We start from the raw sequence: 25,073 nt of genomic DNA, 5'->3' as shown, positions 1-25,073 counted from the left end.
TGTTAGGAATAGTAGGAATGATTGAAAATTTGTGGTATTTTAGAAGTGTGTATAGTGTTACATACCATTTGCTCTTTGAGGTCAGGGGAAAGAAGGATGGTATTTCAGAGCTAGGAAAACTTGATTTCGTGGCAGCCCTATCTGGGACTCGACTCATCTGTTCTGTGCAGTACTGGAATGCATATATCTTATGTTACTGAGCTTTAAGGTGCCTGGAAGTTGAAGAGGACTTCAGTAATTTATTGTTGATGACAGGATGGCTTCTCACCTACTGAATATTTAAATGAATTTTAAACCTCAGCTGAATATCTTAGATAGCAATTTTGATCACTTCTTAATATTTCAGCTTGTTTGTTTATATGTATTTTCAGGCAATGTGAGATTAATTTGGATTTTGCACTACCAAGGAAAACAAGCTTATCATCTGACAGTAACAAAACATTTTGCATGATTGGCCATTGCACATCATCCCAAGAAGATCTGCTTCGATTGTCGGGTAGATGGGATCTTGGAAATCTGCTTCTATTTAATGGTACTTTTGTATGCTTTTTTCTTGAATAAGTGCTCATTTCCTCTTTCCCCTCCAAAATCAATGGCTTATTTTAATGTCTTTTTTGACATGCCAAAATGTGCAAATGCCAAGTTTTTACAGTAAAAACAACAATACACCCTTTAGCAGCTCATTTCCTCTTTTCCCCCCCAAAATCAATGGCTTATTTTAATGTCTTTTAACACGTCAAGTTTTTACAGCAAAAACAGCAATACACCCTTTAGCAGCATAATATGTCAGGAAGAATGAAATGTTTCAATATTGGATACTCCCTAATGTGACCTTCTGTCATATTCTCTTGCTTTCTCTTTAGTGCCATAATTGGCAAATTTCTTAGAATTTTTTAAACTAATACCTTGAGGTAGGGGATGGAGAGACAGTGATATTTGTTCTATTTTTTTTTTTTCCTTAAAGCACTCAGTCTCTGATCTGGAAAATTGACATCATTTACCTACTGCTAACCTTCTAGCTTCAAATTGCATAAATCTATTAAAAAGCTAACAAAATCTGAACCACTGAATGCTCCGAGTTAAGCAAGCTTATTTCTGGAACTTGTAGTGATACTTTGGAGATTTCTTAGATGTATAATTCTCCTCCTTCCTTGGGAAGTCTTATCTAGTACTTCTGGGTGTTTGCTTAATGCTAAAGGCTGGAACCCTGCTGCTTTGTCACCTGGTATTTCAGATGATGTGGCCCAGTCAGGACTGCTCCACAAGTGAGATCAGTTTGCCCAGGATATGTGGTACATGCAGGTCCTTTGTGTGCAGATGTGTATTTGTGGGCCATAGGTGAGAAACTTGTCATAAATGTAACCTGTAGAATCTATGTGGTCTGGTTGCCACGTGCCTGCCACCCCCATAACTGATGTATCCAGAGAGCCCTGGATTTGCTGCTGTATAGTTGTCATGCACCCACACACCAGACCCAAGTCCTTCTGGATGCTTCTTTTGAGTTTGTTCTCAGGTTGTAGATTACCCAAGATGTGCTGCCCAGAAGATGGAGGAAGGTTCATTTGGTCTCGTACTTCCTATGGGGTTTTTTCTCCTTCTGTTAGTTGTAGTGAGCTGTTGTTGTTGCATGCTGCTCAGTCGCTGCCCAAGTCTCCAAGACAATACAGCATGTTGTTGGTATCTGTAATCTTGCTATGCTTTGAAAGTTTTGAGGAGGCTTGGGTAGATGTCTTTTTAATTTTAAAAAGTGAAATTATTCAGACATGTTGATGTTCAGTTCATGCAGGTAAGTTTCCTAACTTGGTTTCAGTTGCCTTTGCCACTGAGTTAATCTGGCCTGTGATGCGTCAGAAGTCACTGATCTGCTGTAGCTAATAGGCTACATAGTGTAGCATTAGGCTGCACTGATTGTTTTATCATCAGAGCCTGAGAAATCCAGTTGGTGATACTCCTTCTGAAGTCTCTGATCCTACTAGGCAATATATGAATTTTGCTTAATTGTATAGTAAAGAGTTAACAGATTATTTTCTGGATTTTAGGTGCAAATATTGGACCAGAGGAAGCATTTTACTTATATACATGTGGCCCAGACTTCACATCTGTAATGCCTTGTAAATATGGCAAAACAGTGACTGACTGCTCGAAGTACATAAGTAAAGAGATTCTACAATGTGAACAAATTAAGGAGCTCTTCATGACAAAAAAGGAAGTGGATGTTGGGCCTCTAATTGTAAGTTTCTACTTAAAAATGGTCCTTAATCTTTTAGAACTGATTAAGAAAGTGGGAGTGTGTTTCCTGCTGGTTCCCAAAGTACTTAATTTGATCAAAACAGAGATGATCAAATGCTCTTCTCATGAAGATCATTGCAGGGTTCTTCCTACTTATTTTAATGGGAGCTGACCTCCACGCAGGGTGACCATTTCATCTTGCTTTAGGTTGGGTTCTGAAAATTTCTAGATGTTCCAGCATCTATAAATAATTTAAATCACACACATTAAGGCATAGTGGGTAAACATGTACCTCCAAAAGCTTTAGGATGGATACATAGCTCTTCCCTCCATTAGTGTAGAAGTAGCCAAGGATGCTAAATTAACCTTTTAAGGTTAAAACTGAGAGAAAAGGAGAAATGAGGATTTATCTGGCTTTAAGGAAACCAAGGAATTTGGATTCATTCTTTTAAGGTATTGGAGGAATTAAGTTGGTATTACATTTGGCTGAAAAGTAATTTTCCAGCTGGCAGGCACTGCTTTTCTCATCTTTCCTGCCTGAAACAGCCCTGCCAGGTGCAAGTGTAAATATACTATTGCTAGAAGAACAACAAAATAAAACTTGCTTATCATTGAAGCCTGCTCTATTCTGGGAATTCATACACTAGTAATTCCTGCTGTATGAATTATTCCCACTAGAGGGATTTTTCTGATTTCATTTTGTAGCTGTAGGCAAAGGCTCATTCTGTCTGGATGTGATCCTTGAAGACAATGATACTAAATTTTGAGTAGGTTAAGAAGAAATGAATTGGATAAGAGCTTAACAAATCAGTCATGCAATTTATAAGCTTATTTTGCCTTAAAGAAAACCAGATAGAGGGAAGAGCCATGTGCTCAAGTGATAACTCAATCTTTGCACTTTTGCAGAAAGTGCAAGCTCCTTAAATGAAATTATTTCTCTATTTTAAATAACCTTCCAAATAAGATCATTTTACATTTCTGTGAAAAAAAAATTAGTTACTTTCTGTATGAGCTTTGGTTTAAGTCTCTTCATTAATGAAACCTGTGTTGAATTTCTCTTATGGCTAAGCTGATTAAAGAATATAGTTAAAATAAAAAGCTCGAGAAGGTTTTAAAAGGCATCAGTATTTTGAATTTGCCATTTTAAAAAAGGAAACTCTACTCAATACTTCTATATGCTAATTTTATTTTAAATTTGTGAATAACTTATGCAAAACAGTTATGTAATTCTTAAGGTGATGAGAGGGGGATCCTTGGTGAAATTTCTTAGCATTTTCTTAATTTTCTGTGTTTTAGCTATTGCATGAGTTTAAGATTTGGGAATCCTGTTGCACTTTAGTGTATATGCATCCACATGCAACCTTCAGTGCATGTTAATGGTAAAGTAGAAATGAACTGCCAAAGTTATTACTACTTGCTGTTAGGTGACTTTTGTGTTTGGCTTTTTGCATCCTTGGCAGGGGGCGGGGGGTTGTGTTAAATTTCTAGAGAAAAATTAAATTGCTTTCTTTTCAGGAGAGTCTTGCTGTTGTTTATACCACAAGCTGCCCTGGTCAGTACACCATATACGAGCCTGTCATTCGACTGAAAGGTCAAGTGAAAACTGTACCTTCTCAGAGACCTTTCAGCTTGAAAGAAGTTCAGAGCAATGCGTTGGACTCCCATCACCTAAAAGCACTTCAGCCATTTGAATATAAAACTCTTCAGAGCATACTGCATGAAATTGGAGGCACTGGTGCATTTGTTTTCCTCTTTGCTAGGGTAAGGGGGCTGGAGGAGTAGGGTGTGTGTATGTGTTTTCCCACATAAAATGTTCCTTTTCTCTTGTGTAGAAAATCACATTATTGTAGCTGCCTTGCTCTACTCTGCATGTGATGCTTTTCTGTTAAAGAAAACTTGTGGAAAATACCTGCAGCATAAGACTGCATCATGCAGACTGTCTTAAACTGGAAATTTAATTATAATTCTGTTGTATTATGGTTTTTGTAATATTGCCAGTATGTAAGATGGAGTTACATTCTGATTTAGAAACAGGCCTTTTAAATACCAATAGAGATTTTTTAGGGATGCTTTAGAACTGATTATATTTTTCTGCCTCTGACTTTGAGGCACCTAAATTCATTGCGTGTCTTTAACCACAGGATATTCACAATGCAAGTATGAATGAATATGAAACTACAAGGTGTGCAGAGCTTTTTTTTTTTTTTTTAGTGACTAGTGAGAGCTTTTTGGCGATAACTGTTCACCTGTCTTCAAAGGCTTATCCTAAGAAAAATGGCTATTTGAAAAAATAGTAAGGTGTTAACTTAATTACTGCTTAACTGTGACCTGTATGTGGAGAGGCTGATATTTGTGCTAGCAGTCCCTGAAGTGTTTCAGTGAATTGAAAATACTACTCTAGGCCTAAGATTTATCTGATTTCTATGCCTCCGGTCTTGTTCTGAAGGATATGGTGAGAGTAGTTACAAATGCACATTAGATTATGGTTATAAAGACACTGCCTGTGGTAATTTTGCCACTGATAGCGACATCTGAGGTGAAAATCCTAACCTGTGTTATTTTATTATGTAAATTTATGCTGAGTATCTGCTATAGATCCTGCTGAAGACTGTTTGCATCAGTAAGGCAAGCAAACAATAGATCAGCTGTGAGACAATACAGGTCTTATAATAGAGATGTATAATTGTATTATTGTAAGTACAGCAGAATTAACAGGTACATGTCAAGAGAACCTATAGGACCTGAAATCCTATTAATGTGAGATTTCATTCTTGTATATTTTTGGTAAAAATACTAGTTGCTTTTGGGATTCGAGAATTGTAGAAAGCAAAGAGGGGGAAAGGATTCATGGTCTTCATCTATAAAATTGCTAGTCTCTTTATGGATAAAATAAAACTTCATTGTTAGACATGTACAGCTAGACTTAGTCCAGAACTTCAGGAACCTTTTTTTATAGCTTAAACACTGCAAAAAATACTTTTTTCAGGGCAAACACTTGATTCTTATTAGTGGCTCATGTATTTCACAGCCTTGTGACTTTGTAGTATGGCAAGTACCTTCTACTTAAAATTTATTTAGAACAGTTTTCTTTTCATTGAAAGGGATTCTTGTAATGGGACTTGTATTTCCTTAGCAGATCATAATTTATCACAATGCAAATTATCACTTCAAGTGTAATATCTGAATGTACACACAGACAAAATGAAGGTTCTGTACATAATCTTAAATGCTTTAGAAGAGATTAATCCATAAGTAATTATTTAGGAGTGCAACAAGACTTTTTATTAGATGTTTCCCACTTAAACTGTCTTACTAAATTTGCCTTTTCCTCAGGTAGTAGAGATTAGCAGCTGTGAAGACACTCAAGCTTTAGCACTACAACTTATACTGTCTTTAACAAAATACAATCAGCAGAGAATACAGGAGATGGACAACTGTAATGGTTATTCTATGATTCGTCGGGTGTTGATCAAATCGAAATGCATTGTTGGATTTTGCATGCTGAAGGTAAAGTCCTCTTCTAAACCTGATATTTTGTTCAATATTAGGACAAATCTAGAAACTTATGAGATTTTAATTGTACATTTGATGCTGTTTTTACAAAGGCAGAACAGTGATTTGAAGCAAGATTGGTGTTGACTAGGTAGATAAGTCTTCCCTATCAAGAGTTTGGTGCCTCTTCAAAGATTTAAATTTTTTTATAAATGGGATAGAACAGCTGTACTGCTTTGTCTTTTTGGCTTTTTTTTTTGTTGCTCAAAAAAAAAATTTTCCCTTCTTTAAGACTCTCCTTGAAGGATGCTGCAGTGATGAGATTCTCTATGTAAATGAAAACGGGCAATTTCAGCTTGACCCAGATTCTACTGCAGTTATTCAAGATGTCCAGTTGCTAGAAAAGCTGCTGCTTGACTGGAAAATATGGTCTAAAGCAAAGGTAAATACTTTAATTTTGGAAATACTTCAGGTCTAAAGGTCAATATTTTTTAAAAAATTAAGTATTATCATGTCTCAAATTAATCTCTCCAGTTAGTAACATGTTAGTTAATTGCTACAATTTTCTCAAATTAATGTTCCTTGTTTTTCTTTGAATAGCTATTTGTGATATCAGTCTCCTATGATTAATGGTGGAGGTAGCCTTAGTGTATTAAATTCTGTGAATGTGCTGTATGCATATGATTTCTTATTTGAATTGATAATTTTTTGTGGAAAAACTAAGGAGGACCTGTTTTGTCTTGGAATTAAACAGTTTAAAAGAACTGTTCAGGGTTAATATAGCTAAGAATGTACAAAACTAATTTTAGACAAGTAATTTGTTTGTAGCTTAATCATTAAAGCATGCTTAATTTTGTACAAACATTACTTTTGTGATGACTTTCTAACGTGTTCTGATCTGACCACTTGTACTCATTTAGTCATCATCTTAGGTGTAAAACTAACTTGACTTTGTGTTTGCTCGGGTTTTTTTTCTCAGTATGTAGACTCACAAATATATTTTTGAAGCTTCATTCCTGTTTTTTTGTTTTTCAGCAAGGTGTTTGGGAAACCCTGTTAGCAGCTCTAGAAATCCTTATCAGAGCTAACCATCACCAGCAGATGTTTAACATTAAACAGCTATTGAAAGCTCAAGTGGTCCATCACTTCCTGTTAACTTGTCAGGTCCTGCAGGTACTTCCACTCTGAAATCCTACTTTGTGCTTGGCAAATACTCGTTTTTATTTGGAGAGGGTGGGGTAGAGGGGACTAAATTCTGTAGCAAAAGTTGAGTAGACTGTCCTCTGTGCTTTGGAACTACTTCCATCTTCAACAGGCTTTGCTGTAAATTGATTCAGTTTCCTACTGGTGCTCCATTTACTGCTGGGCAGGAGGGACAAGAGCTTGTAACCATCTGGTGTGATCTGGAAACCTATGCTCTAGATTTCTTACACTAGCAGGAGCTGAAATGAACTGTCCCTTCTATACAGAAAGACCTGAGATTTCTCTTGCTGGCTCTTGTCTTCTACTGGAAGCCAGATACTGTGCCAGCAGTGAAGGTCTCTGTGCTGTATCTCATGAGGCCTAATGGGGCAGCCTACCTGCTGTGCTCAGTTTGAGCACTCATCTCAAAATCTTGGTACAGTAGTAGCTTCCTCCCTGGCATGGAAATAGCTCTGCCAGAAAGGACTTTAGAGAAATGCTTCAGTCCTTTGATAGACACTTGTTAAGAACACGATTTTGAAAGGGTTTCCTGCTTATAGAACATGTATCCATTTGTAAAAATAAGTATTGTAATCACTTTTTCCTGTACTCTTATTTTCTATCTTGCATTCCTTATTACTGAGTTTCTCACTTCAGCACATAAAATGTATTTATTGGGTTTTATTCCTCTTTTAATGATTTTTTTACAAGAATATTTTCCTCATTTTAGTATCTGTAAGTTTTGTTTCTTCATTTTTATGTGATGTTCCCTACTTTTGGAACTTGTTAGTACTGTAGTTAACGTCTCAAATTGTATATTAGTGCAAATGCCTAGATACAGAATGTTTCATAATATTTCTCCTGTCATGTTGCATATTGGGGAAAGTTATTTTCTTGAGTACAAAAACATTGAAATTGGTCAATGATTTGGCAATTCTATGGGGACTGATGGAACAAAGGTGAAACTATATAAGCCATTCTCTTTGGGAAAACTTACTTAAATTAACTTCATTTAGTCTTTTCTCACAGCGATCTCAGTTAAAGTGCGTGGATATCAAAAAGGGAGGTAAATTTAGAGAAGTTGGAAAGAAAAGATAATCACTATGCTCAACCCTTTTGTCAGGGTTTCCTACAAGTTTCTTGAAGTTTTGTTCTAAAATCCATATTCTTTCAATAATTTTTTTCAGGTAGCTGTTGAGCTATATAGAATTCTTGATTAAGCTGAAATTATAAATATAAATTAATCTCAAATGGGTATGTTTATAAAAATGGCTACTGAAGAGGAAATACATAAGACTGCATGGTACTGTTCAGAAATTTATTAATATGTTTGAATTACTGGTATTGGCAACTATTAATTTCTCTACAAATATATAATCCAACCACAATAAACTGTACTTTCAATGATGATTCATGTTCTAAAGTTCCAGCTTTTCATGACAGGGCAATATAGTATGGAGAAGATGCTCATTTTCCTAAAAACCAACTTGCATAACATATGTAATATTTGGTGCAGGATGGACTGAGATACCATTCAGGACATACAGTAGCTCCTCTCATAATTAAAGAATACAGTTTTATTAGCTGAGATTCTTTTCTTGTCTGTTCTACTACAGCATGACAATTGAAAAAAATACAGTTTGTCAAATTAAAATTGCAAGTAGCTTAAGAATACAGTTTTATTAGCTGAGCTTCTTTTCTTGTCTGTTCTACTACAGCATGACAATTGAAAAAAGACAGTTTGTCAAATTAAAATTGCAAGCAGCTAACAGTTGTACTACTCTTTCTTTCTAGGAGCATAAAGAGGGACACCTTACATCTCTGCCTCGGGAGGTTTGCAGGTCATTTGTGAAAATAATTGAAGAAGTGCTTGGTTCTCCCCCAGATCTTGAATTGCTGACACTGGTCTTCAATTTCCTCTTAGCAGTTCACCCTCCCACTAATACATATGTTTGTCACAACCCTACCAACTTCTACTTTTCCCTGCACATAGGTAAGTATGCCACCTTTAGATAAACAATAAGATAAAAATCTGGGAATAAACCAATATATTAAAATAACCCTCTTCCCTGTATTTTAATGACTATATATTAAAATTATTGAACTGTTGGAACTTAGTACTGCAAACTACTTTTACTTTTCTGAAACAGGTTACAGGTAGACTTTGTTTACTTGGAGAGCTTTCTTCTGTCTATAGCCCTTAGTACTGCAAACTACTTTTACTTTTCTGAAACAGGTTACAGTTAGACTTTGTTTACTTAGAGCTTTCTTCTGTCTATAACGATAGGTAATTTCTCTGGTGGTTATGCCTTTAACTTTCTTCAAGTTTGATGCTGCTAAATGGTATGCTTAAGTTCAGCTGCCTGTGTGGACATTTGTTTGTGGGCAAATTTAGAAAAAGCCATCTAGCTCACCTGTAAATGGAACTTCTTCAGAATGTGTATTTGGTTCTTTCTCCACTTCTACTTTCTTGTTTCCTGTAACTGAATTCCAAGAAAACTGCTTCAAGTTTGATGCTGCTAAATGGTATGCTTAAGTTCAGCTGCCTGTGTGGACATTTGTTTGTGGGCAAATTTAGAAAAAGCCATCTAGCTCACCTGTAAATGGAACTTCTTCAGAAATGTGTATTTGGTTCTTTTTCCACTTCTACTTTCTTGTTTCCTTTAACTGAATTCCAAGAAAACTAAAGGACCCATGGAGCATTTTTTGTAACTGATGATTTGCACTACAAGACACCATTGTGAGGCATTGTCAGTTCATTGCAGACAAGCTCCTGGCAGTGCTTGTGGGCTTTGAGGGGTGCAGACCTAGAACAACAGCTGCTTTAATATATCTGTACTGGATGATCATGTTGGCAAAATGATGGATGTGAGCTTTAAAAAAAAAATATTTCTTGGTCTTCTTAAAAATGTGAAACAATGTCAATGTATAGTTCATGCTTTAATATTAGCATTGTACTACCTAAGCTATAACTTGGGTAAACATGGAAAGCATCATCCAAGTTGGAAATATTTTCTCCTTTTGTAAATACCTGTGTACCTCAAGTTTTAGTGATCAGTTTCAGAGGCAGCACAGTTATGTTTATCTGTATCTGTCCTCTAGTACTAACTACTGTAAAATTCTGAGTAAGGGGAGAATGCACGTTTTGATACTTGAAGCCTTTTTAGGCTGTTTGAGAACAACCACCTGTTTTTGACATGACAAAAAGTCAGTTGTCACTACTTGTATGTCTGCAAGGACTGTCTTTAAATGTAATTGCTTTAGTACATGATAATATTTTTTTATTGCTCTAAAGTAAACTTTGAAGTCATAGCGCTAAACCAAAAAGTGCTTTTTCTCAGTTGTTTGGACTTGAGCACTTCTCATTAGCCTCCAAATGTAACTACCACTCACTATTGTGAGTCTAATTTATCAGCAAAACAAACATAAAAAGCGTTCATGTAACTTTCCCCCTTATCTTTTCTTTCTAGATGGCAAAATTTTCCAGGAGAAAGTTGAATCACTTAGGTACTTGAGAAATTCCAGCAGTGGTGGGAAGTCAGTAGACAATTCTGCATTTGTGATTACTTCTCCGACTGGATTTACAGCTTTACCATTGGAAGGTAAATCAATACTGGAAAAATAAGGATGTTAGGACATGATCCTTTGGCAAGTGACTAGAGTGCCCTAAAGTGTTACTTTCCCACAGATATTTCCAAAGCTCCCCCTGTCCCTTGGAGCTTGATGCCTGAACAGCAGAGTAAGAAGGATGGAACAGACCATGCTACCTAAATTACTCTTCATTCTTAAGTTGAAACAAATTGCCAGGCTGACGGCTCAGGCAGTGAAATGCACCAGATAAGCAGAACCATTTCATTTGTTAAACAGACCTGCTAGAGATGTATGAGAGTGCCCTGACCAGGCAACAGCTGAAGTAGTCAGCCATAAGCAGCTATCTTGTCTGGGCAGAGAGCATTAAGCTGATACTTTTCTTTCTCTGTGCATAATCCCTAACATCCATCCATATATTTCAGATCATGTGTGACTGGCTATATTCTGGTTATCACAGTGTAATACCTTTTACAGTTGATATCTTGTTGCTGTTTTGTTTAGGAAAAGGAAATTGAGTCTTCAACCACTACTTCAGTTGAAACAAGTTTATTCAAATTTTTTTAGTTTTTTTCAGTAAAGTAGTATGAAGAACATATCACAGTACTAAATTTTGTATGGAATCAGTCCTTTTCCCTATATGGAAAACATATGAAAACTCATTCTTCTAAATAAGTACTTTTAGTACATTTTTATGTCAGTATTACTAAATTATTGGTTTTGAACAGACATTATTAATGTGTACAAGGGGAATACTCAACCTCATTTTTTGTGAAAATGTTTGAGTGTTTGTGATTCTTAATTTGAATTTCCAAAATAAATGTATAATTTATATGATCTCATATTTAATCAAGAACTATAATAGTCATAGGACAAGGAGTAATGGGTACAAATTAAGAGGGGAAGTTTAGGTTGGATAGTAGGAATAAATTTTTCACTGTGAAGGTGGCAAGACACTGGAACAAGGTGCCTGGGGAGGCTGTGGATGCCCCAGCCCAGCAGTACTCAAGGCCAGGTTGGATGAAGCTCTGAGCAACCTGGTGTAGTGGCAGGTGTCCTGCCCATGGCAGGAGTTGCTGGGACTAGAAGATTTTAAAGGTCCATTCCAACACCTTAACAAAGTGTGATTCTGTAAAATAGAATAGCTGCATGTGGGTTTGCAATTTGTTGTACTACCTGCTGATGTGTGTGAAAGCTTGGCTTTAAGACTACTGCAGCTGTGTAGGCCCCCCTTATTGTGTGAAGGCCAGCTTGGTCTGGCTGTGCTGGCACATGTATGTGTGTATGTATATTCATGTATTTGTTTCATATATTTGATAGATTTCTCATTAAAAAATACATTCCTAATGCATGGTCATTGCCTCAGTACTAACTGATGCATAGTTTTCAAAATACTTGTGAATGAAAAAAATTCTCCTTTTCCTAGTCTTACAGGTAGCTGCTTCTACCAGTATACAGACCTCTTTCTCTCTCAAAACTATATTTTGTTAAAGACTCGTTATATGCTCTGAAAGTTTGACTGTTTCAGGTCAAAATATGCAGTTAAAAGCAAGCACTGTTAATTAAAACATGTAGTTATTTGTTCTAAATTTGAAGTATGTGTAAAACCCTGGTGCAAAATAGTTGCTGAGTAGAAATTTGATGTCCACTGAAACACTGCAGATTGGACCTCTTACACCAACCTTCAGATAGAACAAGTTGCTTTATTTGACCCTGCCTTGAGCAAGGATTCTGGTGTAGACACCTCCAGATGTGTCTCTACCCACTGTGATTCTGTAAAAGTTCCTGCTGAAGGTTAGGTGAAAGGATCATAACTTAAATCTCAAAACTCCAGTATATTGGCAAAAATTATTTTGTATTTTGTTTCTTTTGCATTTGTGACTTGCTAAATATATGGCTGCATGATAGTTTTGTATTTCTACTTTGATTAACCAAATCTGAGCGATGTTAGGCATTGAATCGGTTTTGCACATAAAATTAACTTGAGTCACTACAATTTTAAATAGTTGAAGAGTGTAACATTATTAGAAAAGCTGGGTTTTAGTGTGAAAGGAACGCTTAAGATATCCTTATTTCTCTAGAGAGCACTTCCAAGGCTACTGTACAGCAGAAGATAAGCTCTCAGGCACCTAGAAGGCTTTCTAAAAGCTTACCAGCATCACCTACTTCCTCACCCCAAGTTCATCAAAAGAGGCTGACTGAAAGAGTGGGAAGCAGTGTTGATGACCTGCTGATCCTCGGTGAGCGTGACTACGTTGATCTTCAGAGTAGAATTGGTTTTGTAGAAAGTTCTGAAACGATAAAGAGAGTACAGGAAGAACTCTTCCTTAGCAGCTGTGAGTCTGCAAAAACAGTTTGTGACTCAGAGCTAACATCTGCCGAAACATTTGAGGATATCGCAAAAGAAGTGGAGTTATCTGAAAGTGCACTAGAGAGTAAAGAAGCTGATACAGAACTGAAATGTAGTGAAGCTGCTGGTGGTGGTGGTGCAGCTGAGGCATCGCTGCGTCGTCCAGACAATCTGAAAGGACTGCCTTCATTTCAGAAGGGGCAGGGTAACTTTGCGGGGCTGGGTTTGGCATTCTCTGTTCTTGGAGCATCGTCAGCCATTGCTCGCTGGCCAAGCTTTGCTGACAAGAATGTTCTTCCTGAAGACTGGGACAGTCTTGCTTTTTCTTCACCTAATGAGAATACCCCAAAGCCATCTGAAAGCCCTGATGACAGGTAAGCACACAAAAGAATAATGTAACATGAGCTTTAATTTCTCAGTTCTTGTTCTTGATTAATATACCATAAAAATTCAAATTCTGAAAACTAAAGGAATGTTTTCAATAGCTGTCATGCACACTTTATTAAGCTTTTAGTGTATAGAATGTTCTGTTTTCTCAGTTTTTGCTGTATTTATATAACAAATTTAAAAAATTAGGATTTTTGCTATGTACAGTAAAAGTGGGAACTGCTCATAAAAAGTAGCTCTGGTTGGTTTATCCGGTTTACTGTCTGCCATCTAAAATTAAGTGTTAATGAAGATTGGTGGCTAGGAGTATGGAGAAATTATGTCTTCCAAATTTCTAACCTGAACCCTCTTTGTGTCCCTCAAGAATTACAATTTCACATTTTTTAATCGTTCCTGCTGTGGTGAAACCTATTCCTCTCTTTTCAGATGTGCAGAAGACTATCTTGTGCTTATCTGTTGTGGGTTATATGATCTCTTGCGTGGAGTTCTCCTAATCCTACCAGATGTCATGCTAGAAGATGTGATGGACAAACTTATCCAACCTGATTATCTTATAGTTCTGGTGAACCACCCATCTCCTCTCATACAACAAGGAGTCATTAAAGTAGGCCTATATCAAATGTTTTCTCCTAAAAATATGTGAACCAGTACGGTTAACATGTTGGAAATGTGATGGGGTTTTAATATTTTTGTTGACCTTCCTTCAGTTTTCTACATTTATTTGAGCTTTAAAATAAGCTTTCACCTTATGAATACAAAAGAACCAACCAAACAAACAAAAAAAAACCCCAACAAACCAACAAACAAAACACAACCAAAAAACCCCACACAACAAACAAAAACAAGCAAATCACAAGGCAACATAAACACAGTCTCTTTGAATAGATAAATGTAGTCCATAATGTAAGCCAAAGGCCCTAAGAGCTTATTGATAGCATTACCATTGTAAATGGAAGCAACAATGCAGAAAGTCAGTGACACAAAGCATGATGCAGTGTGTAAAAGTGCTTGCACCTTGTTTGAGATCAAATGTTTTCTCCTAAAAATATGTGAACCAGTACGGTTAACATGTTGGAAATGTGATGGGGTTTTAATATTTTTGTTGACCTTCCTTCAGTTTTCTACATTTATTTGAGCTTTAAAATAAGCTTTCACCCTATGGATTAAAAAAAAACCCAAACAAACAAACAAAAAAACCCCCCAACCCCCCCCCCCCTAAAAAAAAACAAACAACAACCACCAAAAAAAAAACCAACCCAAAAAACCCCCACACAACAAACAAAAACAAGCAAATCACAAGGCAACATAAACACAGTCTCTTTGTGCAGAAAGTCAGCGACACAAAACATGATGCAGTGTGTAAAAGTTCTTGCACCTTGTTTGGCTTGTAACAGAGTTGACTTTGAGTTATTCTGAGTCGTACACACAATCTGTGGGCTGAAGATGGACTTGAGGCTTCAAAATGTTTTCCGAGATTTTTGTAGTGTTAAGGACAGTGTTGCTGTATGATGACATTATGTAGATGTAAAACTTTGAGTAGATTTCTGTTTCAGTTTGAGAAAGAATACAACTTTGACTTTATTGAGAATGGATTGTCATGCTAGAAGATGTGATGGACAAACTTATCCAACCTGATTATCTTATAGTTCTGGTGAACCACCCATCTCCTCTCATACAACAAGGAGTCATTAAAGTAGGCCTATATCAAATGTTTTCTCCTAAAAATATGTGAACCAGTACGGTTAACATGTTGGAAATGTGATGGGGTTTTAATATTTTTGTTGACCTTCCTTCAGTTTTCTACATTTATTTGAGCTTTAAAATAAGCTTTCACCTTATGAATACAAAAGAACCAACCAAACAAACAAAAAAAAACCCCAACAAACCAACAAACAAAACACAACCAAAAAACCCCACACAACAAACAAAAACAAGCAAATCACAAGGCAACATAAACACAGTCTCTTTGTGCAGAAAGTCAGCGACACAAAACATGATGCAGTGTGTAAAAGTTCTTGCACCTTGTTTGGCTTGTAACAGAGTTGACTTTGAGTTATTCTGAGGAGTTGTACACACATCTGTGGACTGAAGATGGACTTAAGGCTTCAAAATGTTTTCCGAGATTTTTGTAGTGTTAAGGACAGTGTTGCTGTATGATGACATTATGTAGATGTAAAACTTTGAGTAGATTTCTGTTTCAGTTTGAGAAAGAATACAACTTTGACTTTATTGAGAATGGATGTTGTGCGTGCATTTCCACACACACTGAAGTGTAAGATTAAACAAATATAAAAAGTTTGAGTATTTATGTATGCATTTGCTAACTGTTGTTTGATTTCATTTGCCTCAAACTTGATGAGGTAGATTTCTGTTTCAGTTTGAGAAAGAATACGACTTTATGACTTTATTGAGAATGGATGTTGTGCATGCATTTCCACGCATACTGAAGTGTAAGATTGAACAAATATAAAAAGTTTGAGTATTTATGTATGCATTTGCTAACTGTTGTGTTTAATTTCATCTGCCCCAAACTTGATGAAAAATGTGTGTTCAGATCAAAAATATATTATCAAATATTGATTGTAACAAGGACAGTGTAGATTGCAGCTGCAATAGTATAATTGATGTTTGCAATCTTGAATTTTAAAAAATTTCAATGTCAGACAACAATTTCACTTTCAGGGCAGTTATATTAAATGTTTCATTCTTACACCATAATTATGCATTTATTTTTAGTTGTTGGATGCGTATTTCAACAGAGCAAGGAGGGAGCAGAAGGAAAAGTTCTTAAAGAATCGTGGCTTTTCTTTGTTAGCCAACCAGCTGTATCTTCATCAGGGGACTCAGGAAGTTGTAGAATGCTTCTTGGCAATGCTTTTTGGCCGCTCTGTTGGCTTGGATGAAGAGTAAGTAATGCTTTTATGTTCTGTAACAATATGTGAGTTATAAGCAGTGCACTTTGCTGGTCAGCAACCATAAAAAAACTATTCAGAACTGTTTGGTATGTTTTGCTTGTTTAAGTTATAAGCAGTGCACTTTGCTGGTCAGCAACCATAAAAAAAACTATTCAGAACTATTTGGTATGTTTTGACGTTGAAATGTATTAAAATCCTTAAGGCTGTTTTGTGGCTCTTAAGCTGTTTGTAAGCAACTTCATCTGATGGAGGCTGTCAGCAGGGATCTTGTAAACACTCAGACTTTCTGAGTGCCTCAGAGGCCTTGAACTCAAATGTCACGTAATCAGTTTAACTCTCTCTGTCTCTGATCCTACAGGAAACTGGTTTGTATCCTTAAAAGTTTTAAGTAGTAGTCACTAGACTTCTCTTAGCTTTTGGTGGGTAATTAAGGAAAATTCTTGATACCACAAGCTGCTTCCTTGTTTGGCTGCAAATTTAAATGGCTGTCTCTTTTATGGAAAAATCCCAGAGATACACCATTTTCATGAACCAAGGAGCCACCTTACATTGACAGAAAAGGAGATTACCTTTAAGCAGACAGCTATATAAGCAAATTATATTTTTAGAATTAGTCTGACTACTTAATGCTTGTACAGAAATCACTTGTAAATATAATAATTGGAAAAATCTTGCAAAAGTTTCCTTCTCAATTGCTGCCTCTGCAGGATTTGTAGCCAAATTACTTTTGCCTCTTGACCTGATCTTCACCACTCAAAAACTACACTTGTTTAACTGCAGTATTTAGTCATAGCTACTTAATTTGTCCCAAGGCAGAGAACTGTTGCTTCTTCAGGATTTATTGTGGGGCTGAAAAGATAATTCTAATGTCTAATGTCTCAAGTTTTTAAGAGTGTGTATAATAGTCATATGATGGGCTGATAATGTTATAATAGTAATGCAGTTTCTTAGTGCATAAATAAAAGAAGGTCTGAAGCACTGCTTCGAATTCTGCAATCACTGTAAGCCAGGTGCCAAACTTAATTAAACCTCAGCAGTAATGGATATAGGATATCAAACCTGCTGCCAGTCAGTACATTGTTACAGAGATGACAAGCTGTATCTGTTGTCTACATTAGTTATCATAGCGACATTGGATGGGTGATGCAACATTCTTCTGCACTGATTACAAACTCCTCTATTTTCATGAAGTCTATATTGTAGACAGCTGGTAATTAGCTGAAACATCAGATTTACTTCTTAGGCACTTCATTTCTTTGTGGCTCAATGAAAAGTTTATTTTTCTCTTATTGGATTTTTTGGTAGCTAGGTATTGTTACTACAATGAAATGTAGGAAATTACCATGGACATCTTTGCCAAAATACAAGCATATGATACAGAACTGGTATTCCAGTTGTCTGTACTGTTTTTGTTATCAGATTGTTCTTTATGATGCCATTTACTCACATTTCTGTTAACAGATTTGATCTGGAAGATGTCAAGAATGTTGGACTCTTTCGAAAATGGTGTGTCATACCTATTCTGGGTCTAATAGAGAATTCCCTCTATGATAACGTTCTGCTGCATAACTGCTTCTGTCTCCTCCTGCAAATCATAAATTCCTGCTCAAAAGTTGCAGACCTGCTGCTTGATAATGGTTTGCTCTATGTGTTGTGTAATACGCTGGCTGCTCTCAACGGACTGGAAACAAAGTGAGTATTGTTTCTTTTGCTATCAAATATTCTAGGCACAGCCTTCAGGCTAGCAAGAAATTCCTGTATTGCATTTTTTCTACTTTTTAAAATTATCAGACAGCATGTATAAAATACTGGGTTTGAGGTTTTCAACTTTATACTTGTAAGTTAATGTTTAATCATTTCGTGTAGTGGAATATAAAATGTTTCTTAAGCATTCAAGTGAAATGACATTTTAAAATGAGAGTTTGTCACACTGTCTGCACTTTCAATGCTTTTCTTAATAAATCTGAACAGTAAGATAAAGGTCCAGGAAGTGGTAGCATTCTACTGTCTCTATGACCAATATCAAAACTGAAGAAAAGTCTCTTCTGTACTGCCTATGATTTAATATTTGAGATTTTGAGTAACTTCAATGACTTTATTAGCAATAAAGATACTGTACTTTAAAAAATATTATACAGGGAACAAAGGAGAGACAGGGTTTTGTTATTTTATTTCATTAGTTGGTGTCCTGAAGAAATGGAAAGGTTTCCTTTTTACCTCAATATAGTTTTTGTTCAGCATGATTACAAAATGAGATTGTCCTGATACCTTTTTGAGAAATACAGGATTTCAGACTTGTCCTTTAACTTAAAAATCTGATAGTAATACATCATTGTTTTTCAATAAAACTGTGCTGCACTCAACATTAGAATGCCTCAAAAATTTGCAGGCATCCAATCTGCCAAAGTTAACGCTAAAGTAATGTCTTGAGTTATAATCTTCTAGTCTTCAGCAGTGACATTTTTATATGAAGTACAACAAAATATTAGGTACAGTTGGCAGAAGTAGCAAGGGGAATAATAATGGGTCTTGTTAAGGGTTACAATCTACTAGAATTGTCATGTTTCTGGTAACTACAACTTTGTTTGCAGCATTCCCTTGAATGACTACAAGTTACTTGCATGCGATATACAACAGCTGCTGGTAGCAGTTGCAATTCATGCCTGCAGCTCCTCAGGTTCTCAATATTTTCGTGTTATTGAAGACCTCATTGTGCTGCTGGGTCATCTCCAAAATAGTAAAAATGCAAGGATGCAAAGTAAGTTGTCTGCTAATTTTTGGGGTCATGGGACTGGAAAAGTAAATCCCTTCCCCGCTGTTTTCTGTTTAATATTCCTGCTGAGGGAGAAGGGGGAGTTTTCTGGTGATGAATCTTTCTCTTCTAAGTGATTCTCAAATTAGTAGTTTCCCTTAGGAGCCTGCCTTGTGGTCAAGAATTGTGTGCTGCTAATCTGAAAAAACAGTGACTGTAAAAGTTCTTTAAGGATATTTAAATGAAAACATTCTGCACAGTTTCATTTAGCTTGTTTTAGAGTGATCAAATTAAATGGCTTTTCTATGACAACTCATTTCTGCAGTGTCTGTATCTGTGGCAGAACAAAGTGACTTTGTGTGACTCCTGTGGAATCTAGAGTTCTGTAGCTCTTGACCCATGTTGTGGTTTGACTTGTTACGAACATCTCGTAAACATTGCTGAAGATGTCCTGTACACTTTGTATGCCTGTCTCTCTAGATATGGCAGTTGTTCTGCAGTTAAGAGTTCTTCAAGCAGCCATTGAGTTGATAAGAACCACAGCAAGCCAAGATGCTCAGGAGCAGGCCAGTTCAGCCCCGGCGCCCTCGGCACCGCATCGCGCAATGTTTCAGAAGCGCAAAGGCATCGCGGGTGAGTAGCAGCAGGGTGGCCTTCTTGTGCTTGCTCCTGTGTGTGTTACTTGATGATTCCAGGGTATTACCACCTTTGGGGATTCTCTTAAGTTGCTTAGTAAAGATGTTTTTAAAGTAATTTATAATGCTTGTAATAGCCAACCTCGCAGTAAGTCAATGCCAAAATCAAGGGTAGTGCTTGTAACTAACATGGCTATGATGTGGGGATTGCTTTGTTGCACAACTTTTCATTAGAGACTGTCCTGAAATAAGTACCTGCCACTCCAAATTTATATTTGGAAGTGCCGCTGTGGTTGTGTTTTTAAAACCTGTATTGCGTTCTAGCTTTAGCAGTAATACTTTCCCTGTATTTGATAGCTAGTCAGTCCTTCTGTAAAGGTTTTAGAGTTAGATGTAAGTTGATTTTATATGTCTCTTACAAATAAAGCTGCATTAAAGTCTTCACAAAAGATACGGTTAAAAAACCTGACAAACACTCTTTCCTGTTTACTATGGCAATGTAAACAATGTTTCTCTTGGCAATGTTTCTCTTGATGGTCAGCTTTTGAGACCCCCCTCTCCATCAACCAAGTAAAATATTTTATATATATGTTCAGTACAGTGAAAATGTTTTTGTATTAGTGAACTTGGTAAAGCACTAAAGGTAAATAAAAATAGTTGTTTCCAAAAGAAGGAAGTAAAGTCAAGGCCTCCCAGTTAATTTCAAGAAAATTCTGAGGAGTATACTTGTAAGTTAAATACTGTGCTTCTATTAGTGTCAGTAGGTATGGTACAAAAAGTGTTTGCTGATATGTCTGGCACATAATTTGTGCTGATGAACCCACTCTGCAATATGCAGGATTTTGGTCTATCACTAATCTTTAATCCTTTATCCTATTTATACATAAAAAGAGGATAAAAAGAGGAGTAAAAGTAGTGGGATTGAACGTTTAGCAAAAAGATATGGAAGTCACGCCATAAATCTCATCTCATCTCATGGTATTACTTATTATTTGAAATTTATATATTTATTCTCAAAAAGCCTTAAAAATTAAAAATAAGAAAGACAAACACCCAATGACACTTAGGTTCCCTTTGATATGGATATATTTCAAATGTTTGTTTCATTAAATAATGTGAAATCCTTGGTTGAAAGTAGTTGCTAGGTGATGGAGTTTTTGTGTGTTTCAGTAGAATTCTATTCATGCTTCTCTTTTTAAAGGTTCCAGGAAGTTTTCACTTGCTCAGTCTGATGCTCTGCTGGTGAAAATGCGCTCACTAGCAAGTGAGGAATTCAACATGATGATGCAGCGGAGAATGAGCCAAGAAAATCCTATCCAAGCCACTGAGTCTGAGTTTGCACAAAGGTTACAGAGGCTGACTGTTTTGGCTGTTAACAGGCTCATTTATTTAGGTAGGATTTCTTTTTGTTTTGTTTCTGTTTGGATGAAAAAATGAATTCTTGCTTTTGTAATGCTGAAGTGTTCGAGAGGAAAGTTGTTCTATTGACACGAGTTTAGTGGATTTTAGCCATAAAGCATTGTTCTCTATGATTTGTCAGTATTATGTAACTGGCAATCTGGGTAATGTTTTTATCTGAATGAACTGAACAAGTTGTTTTATTTCTACATTGGTCCATTCATCTGTTAACTGCATGAATTATTACATGAAGATTTAACTGCCAAAGGGAGCATCTGCTCTCTTAAAATGTAATTTTTCTATGAGATGGCTACATTGGTTAGCAAGACTTGATGACTTTGAGAGCTAGTTCAAATTCTGCAAAAGCAAGAGAGACTGTAAGTGTGGTAAATACATTAGTAAAGGCAGTATTTGATATAGTACCAACTAAAGGTTTGTAGGATTGTCTTGCTTGAGATGGTACTGATCAATATGTACCTCTTAAATTTTAAGCCTCTACCGAAGAGTGCCTTGATGTACTGGGTATAACAGAAAATACAAGTCAAAGCAGACTTTCAGCATCCCAGCTGGAAGTTCCCGAAGAAGAAAGCCAGCAAGAACTGACTAGCAGAGTAAATCCTTTTCTTAAAGAAATGGTCAAAATGTTGGTGGAAGGAATCAAAGTATCCATTGTAAGTAATTAGATGCTTTCCACATTAAAGCATATTTCATAAGGTTCCTTTATTAGTAACTTTCATGCATAGTGTATTCTGTTCATAAATGCTTTTCTTACTGCCTCTGTCCATTCAGCTGTGGCATTAAAAATTGTTGCTTCCCAGTTAATTTGCAGTTGTAAAATAAAAAATGGATCTGTTCTGATTTTTACTTTTCATTTAGCAAAATTCTTCTTGAACAAGAGCACAGAACTTAAATAGACTTTCTTTTACTATGAAAATTTGCTTGGTCTATTAAACTTCAACATTTAGGTTTGCTGAAGCCTATAAAACCAGATCTTCTGTGCATCCACAGGTGGTGGAGATTTTTTGAGCAATTTGTTGATAGTATATTTTAGAGTTGGGAAGGAGAACTCTCTTTATTCAATTCTTTAAAAAGTGGTGAAAGTCTTCTAACATACAGGTGTTAGCTTGTCAGCATTTCCAAGGCAATCAGTTTTTACTTGAATAATACAAAGTGTATTGTTAGTCTTCCTTAGGTTATCTTGGTAAAAGCAGTTCTACATAATTTTCTTTCTAGCTCAGAAAAATTACATTTGATAGGTGTATTATCTTTATATTGTACCATATTTGTAGTACTTTTCAAAGATGGCAAGTTTTTTCTTGTGAACACACACATCTCCTTCCAGTGCCTTCTCACTAATCTTTTGAGGTAATCTGTTCAGAAACTGGTGATTAATGTAAAAGGGCTGTTGATTAAAATGAGCAATAAAGAAACCCTCTGGTTTTTATATCCTTTACATCACAATTTTCACTTTGTTTTAGTAGAATGCCTTAATCCCATAATAATAATCACTATACTAAACCAAACCACTTATTTTGGTAGATAAAAGTTTGTCTTGCATTTTGATCCTACTGTGTTTATTTTGTAGTGTGAAAAACTTGATAGAAGAAAGTCTTAATCCTGTAATATTAAAAAGTTGTCTCCATTACTTAGGGCACCAGCAGAATGAGCACTCCAAAACAGCAGTGGAACAGAATCCTCTTGTTATGTAAGGACACATTCCGTACGCAGCTTGGGAGGCTCCTTGTGCATAGCTTGTCTCCTCTAAGTCCTCTGCAGGAGAGGAAGCAGGCTTTGGAGATGGCACACGAAGTAAAGCAGCAAGAGATTTTGCGTGACTGTCTTAGCCCAACTTTGCAAGTAAGCTCAAGAGTTTTTGGGAGAAGTTTCTAAAACCTATATTCAATTTTTTGTCTAGATTTTACAGTTATTTAGAACTGTATGAGGTAAGTTCTTCACTGGTACTTGAGCAATGTTTAGTGACTGACAATTGTCATACAAAACACCTGTGTGTACCTCTGCAATTGTGATACTATCCTGAGGACAGATAGAATTAAGTCTGGGTATGTAGGTGTTGCTCTGCATCAAACATATCCCCTGTGCTGTGCAGAGACAAAAAGTGATGATAGTTTTAAGATTAAGGATTTTACTGAGGAAGCTAGGAATTAACATGCCCTAAAAAAGCAAATTGAGGAAGGAATTGTCCTTGGTTTGGAACTCTTAACTGCAGATTTCCTGAAGCTTGTAAGAATTGATTGCAACTAGATTTCAAGAAGCAGTCAATCCTCATCCAAAGCAGTACTCTCTCTTTTCCTAGTTAGCCTTTATTAGATCTTAAAGTGAAATTGTGTATTCCATTTTCTTAAGTTAAAAAGCTGAATAAGCTCTCCCTGCTTTTCTGAGTTTGTCAGAAGAAAGCTTCTAATGGTGCTATGTTAGTGCAAGCTTGAAAGCAATTGTTTTTGTGTTGTTTCAAGGAGAAATCAGGTAGGAATGTTGCAGCTGGAGATCTTCAGGAACTGCAAGAATGAAATAAAAGACATGCCACAGATTGAGTCACTGTATACTAAGGAGAGAAAGTATTTATTGGATTAGTTTATGGTACTCGCATATTTCTGATCACATACACATTGTTCAAATAAATAAATTTTATCAGGTAGAAAAGATCTGATATACTAACAGTGGCTTCTGTGTGGGAGTGTCATGTTGAATGCATTTATGACTTATGTCTGCTTAACTTCATTATCTGTCACTTCCAATTTGATTAATCAAATGAGGTGTAGTGTTCTTGGCATGCAAAATTAGAAGTCTCTGGCGCATATTTCCAGAAGTATAAGTAAGGCTGCAGGAGCTGAGTACTGGGGGAAGAGAGAGTTTTCTAGCAAGCCATTTGAAAAGTCACAAGATGCTGGGGCAAATTTTAACATTTGAGGGTAAAATTCAGCATGTTTTTCTAGTTTTATAAAAGTTTATTTTTAACCATTAAAGCTGTCTTTTTCTTTAAATTAGAGAATAATTAGAAAAAATCTGCACAGTCTGACTAGAAAAGGGAATAAAAATGGTGGGGAAAATATTGCTCAGTGTTGTGGAAATGAGCATGACCATACATTCTCCTCTTTCCTTCTTTTCATCTTCTAGCATGGACCTAAATTAGTGCTCTATTTGTATGAGTTAATGCACAATCACAGTGATGGAATGACCAAAGAACAACAAAGAGCAGCAGGAGACTTAATGAATGCACTGAAAAGTTGTGGCTATAAATGCATTCCCCTGAGCCCACGACCAAAACCAGATTTAATAAAAGCTTTGAAAGAGGTTTGTGAATTAAAAACTTTGCTTTAAAAACTGAATGTATTTGAGACAGTTGATCAGAGTTTAACTGCAGACTGTGGTATTCTTTGGTGGATGGCTTATGCTTTTGGGAATTCTATTTGGATTATCAGTATTTCTGTCACATACTCTTAATTTTCATAGCAAGCTCACAAGCTTCTTGGTTAAACATATTATTTAATCCAGAGGAAAATTAGAGTTCATAATAAGCTACTAGTATCTCTTATTTTCAAGAAAATAATTTTTGATTTCTTACAAAGAGAAAAATTATATATAAATATAATAAAATGGCAGTAACTGAAATGAAGCCTTGCTAGTTTTAAATGCTGTGAAGATATCAGTTTAACAGTTTCATCACGCTTCCTTTTTAAAACTGGCATACCCTTTAGCCTCCCCTTCCTTACTTTGTCCATCAGAGAAAAGAAAATAATGTGTTAAACTTCCATTCAGGATCAGAAGAAATATGAGATGGAAGAAGGTGTTAACAAAGCTGCTTGGGAGAAGACAATGGCTAATAATCGGCAGAAGTAAGTACCTTAGAGGGGCTGCAAGAACCTTAAGAAATGTTCTCTGTTCAGCACTTCCCATTGCAAAGTTGCCTATGTGATTATGGATGGCTTTTTTTTCAAATTAACAGCATCACTAGCTTTCATGTTTTTAAGTATGCTATTATATTATAGGCATATGCATTTTGGTAGGTTGTATAATAAATGACATTGTGTGAAGCACAATACTGAATTGGTTTTTTGCACATTTGGCATTTCACCCTTAATTTTATGACTATTGCATCTGTCCAATCACCTCTCCTGTTGCTGCGG

At 36.1% G+C, this 25,073-nt stretch overlaps 1 protein-coding gene across 1 annotated transcript in view; it reads left to right on the top strand.

Moving 5' to 3' along the window:
• LYST (lysosomal trafficking regulator) overlaps positions 1-25,073 on the top strand; it is an 88,985-nt gene that overhangs the window by 43,143 nt on the left and 20,769 nt on the right. Inside the window, exons 15-33 of the mRNA XM_039707245.1 lie at positions 372-532; positions 2,040-2,230; positions 3,745-3,990; positions 5,563-5,736; positions 6,014-6,163; positions 6,757-6,894; positions 8,698-8,896; positions 10,374-10,505; positions 12,573-13,215; positions 13,655-13,832; positions 15,965-16,134; positions 17,605-17,835; positions 18,735-18,901; positions 19,376-19,528; positions 20,732-20,923; positions 21,421-21,599; positions 22,579-22,785; positions 24,064-24,240; positions 24,706-24,782. Of these exons, the coding sequence (XP_039563179.1) occupies positions 372-532; positions 2,040-2,230; positions 3,745-3,990; positions 5,563-5,736; positions 6,014-6,163; positions 6,757-6,894; positions 8,698-8,896; positions 10,374-10,505; positions 12,573-13,215; positions 13,655-13,832; positions 15,965-16,134; positions 17,605-17,835; positions 18,735-18,901; positions 19,376-19,528; positions 20,732-20,923; positions 21,421-21,599; positions 22,579-22,785; positions 24,064-24,240; positions 24,706-24,782 (3,765 nt within the window). The remainder of the gene's footprint in view (positions 1-371; positions 533-2,039; positions 2,231-3,744; positions 3,991-5,562; positions 5,737-6,013; positions 6,164-6,756; positions 6,895-8,697; positions 8,897-10,373; positions 10,506-12,572; positions 13,216-13,654; positions 13,833-15,964; positions 16,135-17,604; positions 17,836-18,734; positions 18,902-19,375; positions 19,529-20,731; positions 20,924-21,420; positions 21,600-22,578; positions 22,786-24,063; positions 24,241-24,705; positions 24,783-25,073) is intronic.

The sequence above is a fragment of the Passer montanus genome, unplaced genomic scaffold, assembly GCF_014805655.1.
Source record: "Passer montanus isolate IOZ18808 unplaced genomic scaffold, ASM1480565v1 scaffold2, whole genome shotgun sequence".
Taxonomy (NCBI): Eukaryota; Metazoa; Chordata; class Aves; order Passeriformes; family Passeridae; genus Passer; species Passer montanus.
The sequence above is the reverse complement of the archived record's forward strand: the minus strand, read 5'-3'. Positions and strand labels throughout refer to the sequence as shown.